This window comes from Somniosus microcephalus, chromosome 3 (genome assembly GCF_052327205.1).
Source record: "Somniosus microcephalus isolate GS21.2 chromosome 3, FLI_Smic_1.0, whole genome shotgun sequence".
NCBI classification, from domain to species: Eukaryota; Metazoa; Chordata; class Chondrichthyes; order Squaliformes; family Somniosidae; genus Somniosus; species Somniosus microcephalus.
This window is the reverse complement of record NC_140989.1, coordinates 346,326,431-346,340,886: the sequence shown is the minus strand read 5'-3', so window position 1 is coordinate 346,340,886 and position 14,456 is coordinate 346,326,431. Positions and strand designations below refer to the sequence as shown.

Here is a 14,456-nt window from a genome sequence, read left to right as displayed (position 1 = left end):
TTTTAAAAAGGGGTTAAATATCTATATATAACAGATCGTTAAAACACAAATAAGAAATTACAACTTTAATAAACTCAGACCTTAGCTAGCTGCGTAACATGGAGATGGGAAAAACAAAATGGCTGACAAAGAGGAGCTTCACAAAATAATAAAAGTGCTGCACACTGCCACCCAGAGGTCAGAGCCTACAACTGCCTGCAGATTCAAAGCAGTTTTTTTTACCATCAGGACATTCACTTAAACAGTAGGTGTGGCATAACAACCTAGGTGTGATACCTCTAACATTGAAAGCCTGATCACAGTGCCACCTGCCGACATCAATGTGAACACTTCAGAATGGGATTGGTCATACATTTTCAACGGAACATGTACCCCATGTACCTAATTTAGTGCCCCAAAAATTGCTGTCAAAATAAGAGTGAGGTTAACAGCGCTTGCTGTTATTTAAGTGCAAATGTCACGGCGACTTCAGGTGAGGCGCAAATGCACGGTTAAATGTGGAAATTGAGAAGTTGCTGTCCGAGATGCTCCACTGTTAGCTTCGTGAAAATGGCATCTCGCTGTCTGGCTTCTGATTCAAATGCATTAAGTGGCGTGAAGTTCCTGTACTTGCACTGTATAAGAAGTAAACTCACCACTGAAATTTAAGTCAAGTCATTTCAAGTCTAAGTACCCTTTTAACGATGTGATGAGTGTTAATTACTGCCAGTCAACTTCTCTAGCACTGAAAATTAACTATTACAAGTGCGGGGTCTCATTCCTTCAAATTTTAATTGCTTAGAGATTTAAAAAAAAATATTATTAATATTTTTGTGTCTCTTTCTTAATCCAATCTTTCTTTCCCTCTCTTTATGTTTTGCTGATGATACAAAGATAGGTGGGTTAGCATTTAAAAAAAAACTCCAATGATATAGGCCCAACCTGCTCAACCTTTTGTCATACATCATCCCCTTCATTTAAAAAAAAATCTCTAACAACAATTAAAATTTGAAGGAATGAGACACCACATTTGTAATAGTTAATTTTCAGTGCTAGAGAAGTTGACTGGCAGTAATTAAGTGGGTTAGCAAGTTGTGAGGAGGACACACAGAGTCTGCAAAGGGATATAGATAGCTTAAGTGAGTGGGCAAAAATTTGGCAGATGGAGTATAATGTGGGAAAATGTGAGGTTATCCACTTTGGAAGGATGAATGAAAAAGCAAATCATTATTTAAATGGAGTGGGACTACAAAATGCTGCGGTACAAAGAGATCTGGGGGTCCTAGTACATGAAACACAAAAACTTAGCATGCAGGTACAGCAAGTAATTAGGAAGGCTAATGGAATGTTGGCCTTTATTGGAAGGGGTATGGAGTATAGAAGTAGGGAAGTTTTGATGCAACTTTACAAGGTGCTGGTGAGACCGCACCTGGAGTACTGCATAAAGTTGTGGTCTCCATATTTAAGGAAGGATATACTTGCATTGGAGGCAGTACAGAGAAGGTTCACTAGGTTGATTCCTGAGATGAAGGGGTTGACGTATGATGAAAGGTTGAGCAGGTTGGGCCTATACTCATTGGAGTTTAGAAGAATAAGAGGTGATCTTATTGAAACATATAAGATTCTGAGGGAGATTGAAAGGGTGGATGCTGAGAGGATGTTTCCCCGAGTGGGGGTATCTAGAACTAGGATGGCATAATTGCAGAATAAGGGGTCTCCCATTTAAGACAAAGATGAGAAGGAATTTCTTCTCTCAGAGGGTCGTGAATCTTTGGAATTCTCTACCTCGAAGAGCTGTGGAGACGGAGTCACTGAATATAGTCAAGGCAGAGATTGACAGACATTTGAACTACAAGGGAGTCAAGGGGCTTGGGGAGAGAGCGGGAAAGTGAGGTTGAGGACAAGATTGGATCAGCCATGATCTTATTGAATTGCGGAGCAGACTCGAGGGGCCAAATGACCTACTCCTGCATCTTATGTTCTTATGTCCTGTAATGTGGCAGTGATTTGGTGCTATTAATGTTAACCCACTCAAGTAAACCTGAGGTAACTTGACCAGCTTGTTTCGTGATTTCAAACACACCCCACACAGCCAACAAATCAATCAAGTGAGACAACTGCTTTGTTTATAAAGCTTTATGTACAGTTTCTCTGAAGAGGAATGAATGGAAGCAAATCTGTACCAATAAAATTCAGAATAAAGATCTCAAAATGAAATGTCAATACATAGCCAGTGTTGTAATACACCACACCCGTGAGCACCCAGCCAATAACACGTGAAATGATAAATCAAATTATAAATTAAAGTAAGTGCATCAACCAAACAGATTATTGCATTTATAATTATACCATGAGAGTGTTCAGACTGTGGGGTGTTTATAGTTTAGACTTGCACCCCATTAATCTGAAGGAATGACCCCCGGGTGTGGGGAGTGACTGGAGACCCCCGGGTGTGTGGTGTGACTGGGGACCCCCGGGTGTGGGATGTGGCTGGAGACCCCCGGGTGTGGGGAGTGACTGGAGACCCCCGGGTGTGGGAGGGACTGAGGACCCCCGGGTTTGGGGAGTGACTGGAGACCCCCGGGTGTGTGGTGTGACTGGGGACCCCCGGGTGTGGGGAGTGACTGGAGACCCCCGGGTGTGTGGTGTGACTGGGGACCCCCGGGTGTGGGGTGCGACTGGGGACCCCCGGGTGTGGGGAGTAACTGGAGACCCCCGGGTGTGGGAGGGACTGAGGACCCCCGGGTTTGGGGAGTGACTGGGGACCCCCGGGTGTGGGGAGTGACTGCGGACCCCCGGGTGTGGGGAGTGACTGGGGACCCCCGGGTGTGGGGAGTGACCGGGGACCCCCGGGGTGTGGGGAGTGACTGCGGACCCCCAGGTGTGGGGAGTGACTGCGGACCCCCGGGTGTGGGGAGTGACTGGAGATCTCCGGGTGTGGGGAGTGACTGGAGACCCCCGGGTGTGGGGAGTGACTGGGGACCCCCGGGTGTGGAGTGACCGGGGGTGTGGGGATACTAGAGAGTGGGGTTTACTATTCGCTTGTCATTAACGGCAACCACTACTATTTCTTTGATCAGAAAGTTCGGAGCCAGTGCCTCACAGCTGCTGCTGCTAACACGACATAAAGAGAAAGGAGAAAGCGAATTTATTATATACAGGTGTAAACTACTTGCAGCAGAGATAATTGCATCATCTCTCACACAGGGGCGAATGAAAGTGTCGGCTCGGCTGGTATTCCCTCCTTTTCACATGGCAGTTCTGGAGAGGCCATTCCTGCCACTGCAAGAAGCAGTTTAGCCATATTATGAATTCATAAAATGCAGGATCTGTCAGTACTTCAGCGTTTCATAAAGATTAATATTGTAAAAGCCCTGACTTTGCATTTTCAGACACTCTCAGGTATGTAATAACTCACAGTTTATTATTATGCGCAGGACATCTGTGCTCGTTTCTTTTTGCCAAAGGCATATTAACAATGATATATTCAATGGTCGAGTATGCAGCAGAATGCCTGCATTTCTCCAGAGTGCTCAACTTTTATTGCTTCATCTAGTCTCACATGAGCCTTTCAAAGTGAAAGATGTTGCATTGAGTTGCCTTTTTTAAATATAAAAATGTGTGTGTGTGTTTCTGTGTGAGAGAGCAGAGGGGGTTGTTGGGGACTGGCTCGGGAATACTTGAAAGATGGGAGCAGAGGTTCTAGGTCCTATTTCTATGCACTAATTGTAGCCGACAGTATCAGATAATCACTTTAAACTGTGGGTGAAATTAGAACTTTATTCATTCTTTAGTTATTTTAAAGCTATAATATTTTGACCCATTCTAATTACCACTAAAAAAAATCTAAAATGCATTTTAAAATCACCTTTTAATAGGTGATGTGACTCTAGGAAAATTCTCCCGCTGGTGCTGCTTTATGGGAGTGGTGTCAGGTCACTGTCAGTCAGGGTCTTATCATAGTTCAGAGTCCAGAGCACAGGCTCGACTATGTACATGCGTCACTGCTGTTGGATCGCACATTACAGGAACAAGCTGTGAACCCCTCTCAAAATAGAACGGCGGGGGTAGATTTCCTCTGTGGTAGCTTTAGCAAAATCGTAAACCTATTCTTTATATAAGGGTTTAAGATGTCGTGCACAGAGGAAATCTCCCCTCTGCCTTCTTTATTTAGGTCTAGAGAAGACTACACTGTATTATGACAGGTCTCCAATTCTATTTCATAGTATTCAATATTAAAAATGCACAGAAACCCACTTTTGAAGATGTTATGTGACAATGAACGGAGGCAACAGCCATTTAATACATAAAGGTTTAATTACTATATATATGCATGCTGCCGGTTAAGGGGAATGCACAGCATTATAATGAATTCCTCTGCAGGCATCTATGTTACGACTGTGAGAAATGATCACAGCCATGCGTAATTTATAGCTATCGCACTCCGTGACAGTAGACTTTCCTTTAGAGTTAGACATGCACGATTCTTGAGATGTCACAAAAATTGGTGTTTCCAGTTTGCTGGTGCTGGTAGTTACAGTCATGTTGATACATGTGCGGTTTGTGTTATTGAAACCACCCCGAGGAGAGATATCAGAGCCAGAATGTTTGTGTTTAATCCGTGTAGTGCACTCTGTTTATTGCTGCTTTGTTGGCACTTGCTCAAGATTTCTTCTCCTTGTTTGACTCAGTAGGGGGAGGGCTGGGAGTGATCGGTGGAGCTGGTGTTACCTTCACCTCCCGCCTGCCCCCAGCGGTACGCGGATGTATAGCAAGGTTTTCATCCTCAGCGGTCTGTTGTTTGGCAAAGTTCACAAATACCTGCGCAACGGTAAAATTGATCATTAACTGTGGTAAAACTCGACGACAATACCAAGCCAACAATGTGTACAAGGATTTGAGTCTGCAGTCAAGTGTACGGAATCTTTAACTGAGGCGGCTAGTCCTTATTTGAAGAAACTACTTGCATTTATACGATAGCAAAATACTGCGGATGCTGGAAATCCGAAATAACAACAGAAAATGCTGGAAAAACTCAGGCCAGGCAACATCCATGGAATGTCCAGTCCTGACGAAGGGTTTCGACCTGAAACGTTGACTCTATTTCTCTCTCCACGGATGTTGCCTGGCCTGCTGAGTTTTTCCAGCATTTTCTGTTACTTGCATTTATATATAGCGCAGCTTTAATGTAGTAAAATGTCCCAAGCTGCTTCACAGGAACATGAGGAAAACGAAGAGTGAAAAATTAGGAGGTGTTCAATAGCTTGGTGAAAGAGGTGGGCTTTAAGGAGGGTCTTAAAGGAAGGCTGGGAAGTGGAAAGGTAGAGAGGTTTATGGTGGGAAGCTAGGGCATTGGTCAACAATGGTAGGACAAAGGGAGAGGAAGATGCAGAGTAACAGAGTCCAGGAGCAGTTGTTAGGCTGGAGGAAGTTACAGCGATAGTTAGGTGCAAGGCAATTGGAGAGCTTTAAATACATGCATGAGAATTTTAAATTTGAGACTTTGGTGGACCGGAAGCCAATTTTGGTCAGCAAGGACAGGGGTGAGGGAAGAAGAGGACTTGGTGCAGGATGGGATATGGACAAGAGAGTTTTAGATGAGCTGGAGTTTATGGAGAGAGGATGATGGGAGGCTGGCCAGAAGAGCATTGGTGAAATCCAGTCTGGAAATGACCAGGGTGTAGATAAAGGTTTCAGTCGCAGATACGCTGAAAGAGGTGTGTGATTCTCGTACTTGTAATTATGCAGGTGTAGGTGTTAGTTGTGATGGAGAGGATATGGGATTGGAAACTCAGCTCCACAGTTGAAAAGGATATCGAGGTTATGAAAAGTCTGGTTCAGCCTGAGACAGTTGCTGTGGAGGGGAATAGAGCAGGTGGTGCGAGGATGGAGTTGATGGTGGGGGCTGAAGATGATGGCTTTGGTCTTCCTAATGTTTAGCTGGAAGAAGTTACGGATCATCCAGGGCTGGATGTCAGGCAAGTAACCTGATCACAGAGGCAGTGGAGAGGTTGAGGAATATGGTGGAGAGCTAGAGATGGGCGTCACTGTAGTACAGATGGAAGCATGGTTGCAAATGATGTCACCAAGGAGCAGCATGTAGATGAGGGAAAGGAGGAGCCAAGGAGGGATCTTTGGGGGACTCCAGAGTTCGGAAAGGAGAATTGTAAAAGATATGGTATGCAGTCAGTGAATATTCTGAATATTTGTCTAATAAGCACATTTAATTGGGCATTGATTCATTCTCCACTTGATCAAATAGAAAGCTGCTGGTTAAAAGACCAATTTACACAAGTTACTGCTTATAGTATGATCACCGAGTCCTGCAATGGATTCATGGAAATAATACATGTACTATATATAGTTATGTGTAGATATAAATATATAGTTATGTAGGATCTTATCACACTGAAGCTAAAGCCCATCACACAGTGAATTATCTTTGAAACGATGGGACTTTTACATAGAACCAAAAGCAGCTGTTAAGGGTTTAAATTCCCTGTAGTTAACCATAAGGAAAGAGAATGAAGAGTCCAACTAAAGGAACTTTTATACTAAAGGAGTCCAGCAAACTGCAGACACACACACGTTCCCCTCCCACTACCTCAACTGCACTCCACAGTGTAAACAACCCCAGGTTCAGGAGCCGACAGGATCACAGACCCAGGACAATGTGGGACAGCAATTCTGCCATCGGGATAAGGGAGCTGGTTTTAGTTGTGTGAACACAGGTCGCTGGTAGCACATGTTTGCTCTCTGTTAGCTCCACACATAAAAGGGAAGCCCAATGCACCGATGGAGAACCCCCTCCTCTCCCAGTCAAAGGGCCAGCAGTGTGCTGACATCGCTCTCCTGAAACAGGATGCAGTGTTTAGTGGAAGGAAGCAGCGCCTTAGGGTCAAGCTGGCATTTCCGAGTTATAACAAGACATTCTTGGATGTTGGCAGTGACTTGGGAGCTGCTGACTGGATCTCCCGGGAAGGAGGGAGGCCTAATCAGAAAATCATTACAGTGAGAAAGCTTGAAAGAACCGAAATACATCGAGCGCCGATAGGAGTTTACAACAAGCGGAACGGCTTTAGGTATTGTTTCCGTTACCTGGTCTAAAGTGGTTTGTGAGACAGAGTATTCCTCTATTCTCAGCTGGTCTTTGTTGGAGATCAGTAACTGGAAGATTTTGGCTAATGATGCCGAAGATAGCTGGTATTGTATGGTGTTGTGATGCTTCTCTATTTGCAAGCTGTCAGGGAAGTTGCTGTTGACGAATGCTTCAGCTGCATTCAGGTCAGGCGAAGCTCCAGGCTGAGTCCCTTTAATCTTCAAAGTCACCACATAGCCGTTGCCAAACCTGAAGAACGAGAGATGTGTCAGTAGTTTATAAAACTCCTTCCCATTGTACAAGCTCCCTCTATTGACACTCACTTGATCAATGAGTGACATGCAACTCATTAAGCAAAGGACATGCCAAATAATTAATAGGCGGACAAGCATAACAGGTAAGCAGCCAGTCTTCCCCGCTCCAAGTTAAGACTGATGAGTTAGGTTGGACCGAATGGCCTTCCTCATCCATATTTACCTGGTGATCTTGTGAAATGGGTCAAATGTGTATCAGGTTATATCAGAATTACTGTAACATCGGTCACCCTCCTCCAGAAATTATTACAAGTACTGGAGCTACATAGACTGCTTTCTTGCAGCTGCCAACAATAAGGAAGAGTTTAACAACATTCATCGCTCATAGTTACAGGGGTGGGTTGTCCTCTCCAGGGCCGAGGTTGTAAGAGCTTGAAGAGTTTGTAAGCACTCATTTCAAACTTGGGCACAAACTGCACATAATTCTCCTCCCATTAAAATGAATGGAAGGAAAATCGGGAGCGGTTTGTGCCCAAGTTTGCACTAAGTACTTACGCCCTGTTGAAACCCATCCTGAAACGTATACATTCTGCCAGGTAACAGCACAACTGGGGACGACGGCAAGGAATTTGGACCTACTTGTATTTCAGATGCTGTATGGTTCCCAGACACTTGAACTGTCCATTCACCATTATGGCCAATCTGGTGCAGAGAGCTTCACATTCTTCCATGCTGTAAGTGAACAGAAAGACCAGTCAGTTCTGGATGTCTAGGGCAAGGAATTTATTTAAGTTTAACAAGAGATTACAAAGCTGCCGGTTCACCTGTGTGAGGTCAACATTACAGCTCTTCCTTCTCGGATAACACCAAGGAGACAATTCCAGAGGAACCGCCGAGACTTTGGATCCATCCCTGTAGTTGGTTCATCCTAACAGAACAGGTTAACATCTTAGAAACATGCACATTAACCATGCAACAGGTAACGGTTCATCATTTAATGATTACCTGATTAACGTGGCATGCAAGAACACCAGGCTGAGTGTTATGTTGTTCAAAAAGTCAAATTACTTACAAACAGGTGGCTGCTACTATAAAATTAATTTGTTTTTGCAATTGAGTTTTTTTTTTAAAGGTTTGTTCTCAAGTTGTGGGAGTTGCTGGCAAGGCCAGATTTGTTGCCCATCCCTATTTGCCCTGGGAAGGTGGTGATGGGCTTTCTCCCACTCCCCTGCTCTTTCCCCATAGACCTGCAAATTTTTCCTTTTCAAGTAAATATCTAATATCCTTTTGAAATTTACTGTTGAATCTGCTTCCACCACCCTTTCAGGCAGTGCATTCCAGATCATCATAACTCGCTGTGTAAAAAAAATCTCATCTCCCCTCTGGTTCTTTTACCAATTACCTTAAATCTGTGTCCTTTGGTTACCGACCCTCTTGCCCGTGGCAACAGTTTCTTCCTACTTACTCTATCAACACCCCTTCAAGTTAGTTACTAAAATCGCACCGCATAATTTCAGTTTTTGACATATATCACTAATCCAAGAGGAACGTCCTGACATCATGTTTAGAGCAATAGCTTGTAATTCTCCCTGAGCTTTCAGGAGCAGTGGCATTCTTCAGCCAGTTCAGATGCTGCAGGGATGGGAGTAAAGAAGCACAGCGCCACTTACCAGCAACACGACCGGAGGGCAGCCGATGAGGGCAATGGCTGTGGAGAGTTTGCGCTTTATCCCTCCGCTGTACGTGCCAGCTGTCTGATCAGCGTACTCCGAAAGATCCAGCTTTTCAATCCCCCAGTCGGCAACCTGCAAGTGGAATTGACAGAAATTTAGCACCTTACACAGTCAGGAGATCATTTTCTGGGGAATGCCCATGAGCTTGAACATTCTACGGTTATAAAGGTCACATTTTGTCCGCATTCTGGGCAGTGACTGTTCACTCTAGTCTGCTGGAGCCCAACAAGTTTCTGCGTGCGGGGAAACTAAATTCAGTAAGTGCCTGGGGACGTTTTACTATGTTAAAGGCACTATGTAAATGCCAGTTTTTGTTGTTGATAAAGATAATGACGGGCTTCAATGTATGTCAGACACGCCGCTAACCAAAAACAAAAAATCCGAGTCAGTGCTTATACTGTTGGGTTAATACAGCTCGCCTCATCAACAGCGTTGGTGCGCTTGGAAACAGAAACCCAAAAAGATCACAACCTACTGCGATCATGCAGTTCTGCATGGAATGTGTTCTCTACAGGGTTATATGGGAACATTGACGTAAGAAAACTACTAGGCACTTGGCCTGAGTATTAAACAAGGCTTTAATCAACTGTTTTTCAACATGGAGATCTAATTGTGTCCTTCACTAGTTCCTGTTAAAGAATGTCCTGCACAAGCTGGGCCCATGCCCGAGTATTTATACTCTCCCTGGACAGTGCCACCAGCAGGCCGCCCAGTATTATTCCATAAGTCACTGCCACATGAATGACAAGATTCATGTCATCAATTTTATAATAAACCTCCACAGGAGAATGCAAGAATGATGTCCAGTGACTCTCCAATGCTGAATATAAAGAATAAAGCTACGGAAATACCTATAGAACCAAAGCCTATTTCTTAGTCTACAATATTCTATCTAATGGAATTCTCAAAAATGTAAACTCACATTATATATTTTACTTGCAGGAGGTGTACAGACTTCTTGGGTGACTGTGTGTACTGGGAGCAACAGGGGCTGGGAACTGAGACAACTTGGTTTCTGGGATTAATTAGGCCTTGAGATTAGGGTAGTTGTGGGGTGAGTGGGTAGGGAAAGGGAGGCCCCAAATGCTAGCCTAGAACATTCTACGATTATAATTTTTAAAAAAAACATTTTTTTTTCTGCAGTCCTTAGATTTAAAGTAATTTTCAAACTAAGGCCATAAAGGCAAACTTTCTACATTGTAAATGTAACGTATTTCTGGTTAAAACTTTTGAAGTTTAACAGTTTAGAACCCTGAATATATCTTCAGAATTATGTTGCTTCCGCTTCTCTCGACAGACAGTGTCACTGATGATGCCATGACTGGAATCCGAGCTGTGGTTCGCTCTTGTTTTGAGCCGTATCTGATCAAATCACACCATGCTCTGGTCGTACGAGTGAATTGAAAAAACAAAGCATTGTTTTGGCAATAAAGTTTAGGGGTTTTGAGCTTTTTTAGCACTGAATTTTAATATGGAACTGCCAGATTTTGTCAAAATCATTTAAAAAGCATAAAACACCACTTTCATTTTCTTTGAACTATCTCATTTAAAGTTTGAGCCCGGACTTTAAATCCCTCCATGGCTTTGCCCCCTCCCTATCTCTGGAACCTTCTCCAGCTCTACAACCCTCTGAGATCTCTGCGCTCCTCCAATTCTGGCCTCTTGCGCATCCCCGATTTTAATCGCTCCACCATTGGTGGCCATGCTTTCAGCTGCCTAGGCCCTAAGCTCTGGAATTCCCTCCCCAAACCTCCCTGCCTCTCGCTCCTCCTTTAAGACGTTCCTTAAAACCTACCTCATTGACCAAGCTTTTAGTCACCTGCCCTAATATCTCCTTATGTGGCTCGGTGTCAAACTTTGTTTGATAACGCTTCCGTGAAGTGCCTTGGGATGTTTTACTATGTTAAAGGCGCTATTTAAATGCAAGTTGTTGTTTCAAAAATTTCCACAGATATGTATTATAAATGAATACTAAAATAACCGGATAAGAGTGCAGCAGGTTATACTTGCTTTGCGGAACACCTCCGGTCAGTCCGTAAGGGTGACCCTGAGCTTCCGGTCGCCTGTCACTTTAATTCTCCGCTCCACGCCCACTCCAGCCTCTCTGTCCTCGGCCTCTTACACTGTTCCAATGAAGCTCAGTGTAAGCTCAAGGAACAGCACCTCATCTTTCGATTAGGCACTTTACAGCCTTCGGGACTCCAACATTGAGTTCAACAATTTCAGACCATAACCCCTACCCCATTTTTCAGGCGGCAGCTGTTGATGATTCTGCCGTCCCCATTTGCAACATTGAATCTCTCCTGTCTCCTACCCTAGCACAGACTGTCCCTTTAGTTCCTTCCTCCCCCCCCACTTTCCCTGTCTCTGCACCTGCTTAAAATCTGTTACATCTCTAACCTTTTCCAGTTCTGACAAAGGGTCACAGACCTGAAACGTTAACTGTGTTTCTCTCTCCACGATGCTGCCTGACCTGCTGAGTGCTTGCAGCATTTTCTGTTGTTATTTCAGATTTCTGGCATCCGCAGTATTTTGCTGTTGTGTTTGTGTCATGTTGTCGAGATTCTTGGCTAGCTCTGTACTCTATATTGCTGCTACTTACTGACATGAATCAGTCATTCATGAAAGAAAGACATATGAAATAATACAGAGCAGCCTGCGGGTGGCGCTGTCCAGGGAGAGTATAAATACTCGGGCACGGGCCCAGCTTGCGCAGGACATTCTTAACAGGAACTAGTGAAGGACACAACTAGACCTCCATGTTGTAAAACAGTTGATTAAAGCTTTGTTTAACGCTTAGACCAAGAGCCTAGTAGTTTTCTTATGTCACTTACTGTGCTGTTACGATGGAAGCTCAGAATGAAACATTTATCTGAGGTCTCTATCCATGTTAGCACTTCGAGATCACAGGCATTGAGATTGATTTAATTCAATGTGGGGAATATCACATTACAGCAAGCCCTCTCTCCTCCTTATACGCTGGTCTCCCTCACACCTGCGTTGTAAGTTGCAAGATAATAATTACCCGGTCAATCTCATCTTCTGGAACACCGCGCAGGCGTGCGTACAGTAAAAGGTGTTCTCGGCCCGTGAGCAGGTCATCGATAGCATCAAACTGAGGGCAGTATCCTATGTTCTGGCGGACATCGTCAATATGGGTGAGAATACTGGGGGAGAGATTCACAAAGCAGAGGTACAGTCCAGTGAAAACAGTGAATTTTAGGACAAAGCATAATTACCAAAGATGATGCATTGTGTTACATTCCTACCAAACAACACAAAAAAATTAGAACTCATTTTCCGATAGATTTAGTCATAAAATATTTAAATTTAATTTCTAACAATGTCTATGAGTGTGCAGGAAGGTAGCTCAACTATCACTGCAGTATACCTGTGGCCTGCTATTGAAGCTTCGCCAGTGGTGAGATCAATGTCACCTGTCAGTATTTTGAAGGTAGTTGTCTTTCCAGCACCATTGACACCCAGAAGCCCAAAGCACTAAAGTACAGAAGAAAAATACATGTTTAAGATAATGAGCAATTTTACTGTCCTGTTTGTTTAATCAAATATGTATACCGAGGATACCCATGCAGATAGCGTTTATATGGGTGCACTACATATATATTTGAAGGATGAAACATACCTCTCCTGGCCGAACACCTACACTGATTCTATCAACAGCTGGCCTGGTTTTCCCCCTGTAACACTGTGGGAACACAATTCAGCATTAGTTCAATATGTTAATATTTCACACACATCCACATTAATAGGCTGGTCAGGTTCCACTCACCTTGGTCAGTTCCTTTATTTTCAGAATGTCATGCTTGCTCGCACCCTGAATTCTTTCACGTTCCTTCGCTACATCGTCATCTTCTTCAATAGGGGGTAAGTTGCTGAGACTTGACGGCCTGTATCAAACAGGAAGACATTCAACATAGGTGCCGATACAGCAGCTAAGGGCTGATTAAAGTTTGAATGGGCTGAGAATCGTGGGGCATGTGCCTGTGATTTCCTGACATATGGGGCTGGTGGGTGAAGCTTCCTGCTAGCAGTGTGCATTTGTAAAATCAACCCTCTAGTCTGATTCCATTAAGTGTTGGATACATTCGCCAGTGAAAGAACATCTGTGATGTTTTGCCAAACTGAGAATAGGTGGAACACTCAAGACATGAATGTTGAATACATCAAGTTTTCAGCCTATTCTTAGTTGTCAAGACAGCGAAGGCGCACAGCTGTTTATAGGTTTACAGTAAAAAGCAAATAAATACAGGATACTAAGGGGACCAGTGGTGCAAACCGGACTCACAGCAAATCGGCGACATGTTTTGCATTGCACCCAATTTTCTTTTCCTCAATTGAAGCCAGTTTCATGCTACTGGCGAAGACCAATTTCACCCCGTTAGTTTCCACATCCGATCCTGCACCACCTCCCGCTCACCCATTACCCCTGTCCTTGCTGACCTATGTTGGCTCCTGTTTCCCCAGCACGTCCAATTTAAAATTCTCATCCTTGTGATTAAAGCCTTCTATGGCCTATCCCCTCCCTATCTCTGTAATCTCCTCCAGCCCTACAACCCCCCTCCCCTCAGGACTCTGCGTTTCTCCAACTCTAGCCTCTTGAGCATTCCCCCCCCCCCCCACCACCCACCACTTCCTTTGCCCCACCATTGGCGGACATGCCTTCACCTTCCTAGGCTCCATGCTCGGGAGTTTCCTCCCTAAACCCTTCCACCACTCCAGTTCCCTCTACTCCTTTAAGATCCTTCTTAAAACGCACCTTCACCGCTCCTAATATTTCCTTTGTTAGCTCAGTGTCCGTTTTCTTTCTGATTACGCCTCTGAAGTGCCTTGGGGGAGGTTGTTCTATGTTAAATGCAAGTTATTATAGTTGTTAAAGTGTTGCACTTTTGGTACTGCTTTGAAGTCCCTTAATCAATCTCCCTCAGTTTTGATAACCCCATTATAGGAAGGATATCAAAGAAATTGTAAAAGGTACAACATAGATTCATTAGAATACTTTATGAATGAGCGGTTACAGTTAGGAAAAGAGACTTGAGAAGTTAGGACTTCTCTCACGAGCGTTGAGGTGGTTGCGGAATGATCTGATCGAGGTCTTCAATGTTATGGAGAGTCCTGATCAAGTCAATAGTTGTTTCGATTGATCAGAGACACGGTACAAAGGAGGCACAAATTTAAGATAATCACAAAAAAAATGAAAGGAAAGGTTACAGATAATTTCTGTATACGGAGGGTGGTTAGAATGAGGAATTGTCAGCTACAAATCGTTGTTGAAACAGAATCCAGAAATTCTTTTAGAAGGGAATTAGTTGCTTGAAAAAGAGGAATATCAAAGGATACGAAGAGTGAGCGTGGGTAAAATACGCTGCTTCT

General features: G+C 43.9%; 1 protein-coding gene across 3 annotated transcripts in view; it reads right to left on the bottom strand.

The window, feature by feature from the left end:
* Positions 1-2,128: 2,128 nt before the first annotated feature.
* Positions 2,129-14,456, bottom strand: part of abca4b (ATP-binding cassette, sub-family A (ABC1), member 4b) — a 187,505-nt gene continuing 175,177 nt past the window's right edge. For all 3 annotated transcript variants that reach the window (XM_085983291.1, XM_085983290.1, XM_085983289.1), the window contains 9 exons: positions 12,856-12,973; positions 12,709-12,771; positions 12,457-12,563; positions 12,091-12,232; positions 9,003-9,137; positions 8,157-8,260; positions 7,972-8,064; positions 7,078-7,327; positions 2,129-4,800 (listed from right to left, as the gene is read on the bottom strand). In XM_085983291.1, coding sequence (XP_085839417.1) covers positions 4,642-4,800; positions 7,078-7,327; positions 7,972-8,064; positions 8,157-8,260; positions 9,003-9,137; positions 12,091-12,232; positions 12,457-12,563; positions 12,709-12,771; positions 12,856-12,973 — 1,171 coding nt within the window. In that variant the 3' untranslated portion in view covers positions 2,129-4,641. The remainder of the gene's footprint in view (positions 4,801-7,077; positions 7,328-7,971; positions 8,065-8,156; positions 8,261-9,002; positions 9,138-12,090; positions 12,233-12,456; positions 12,564-12,708; positions 12,772-12,855; positions 12,974-14,456) is intronic.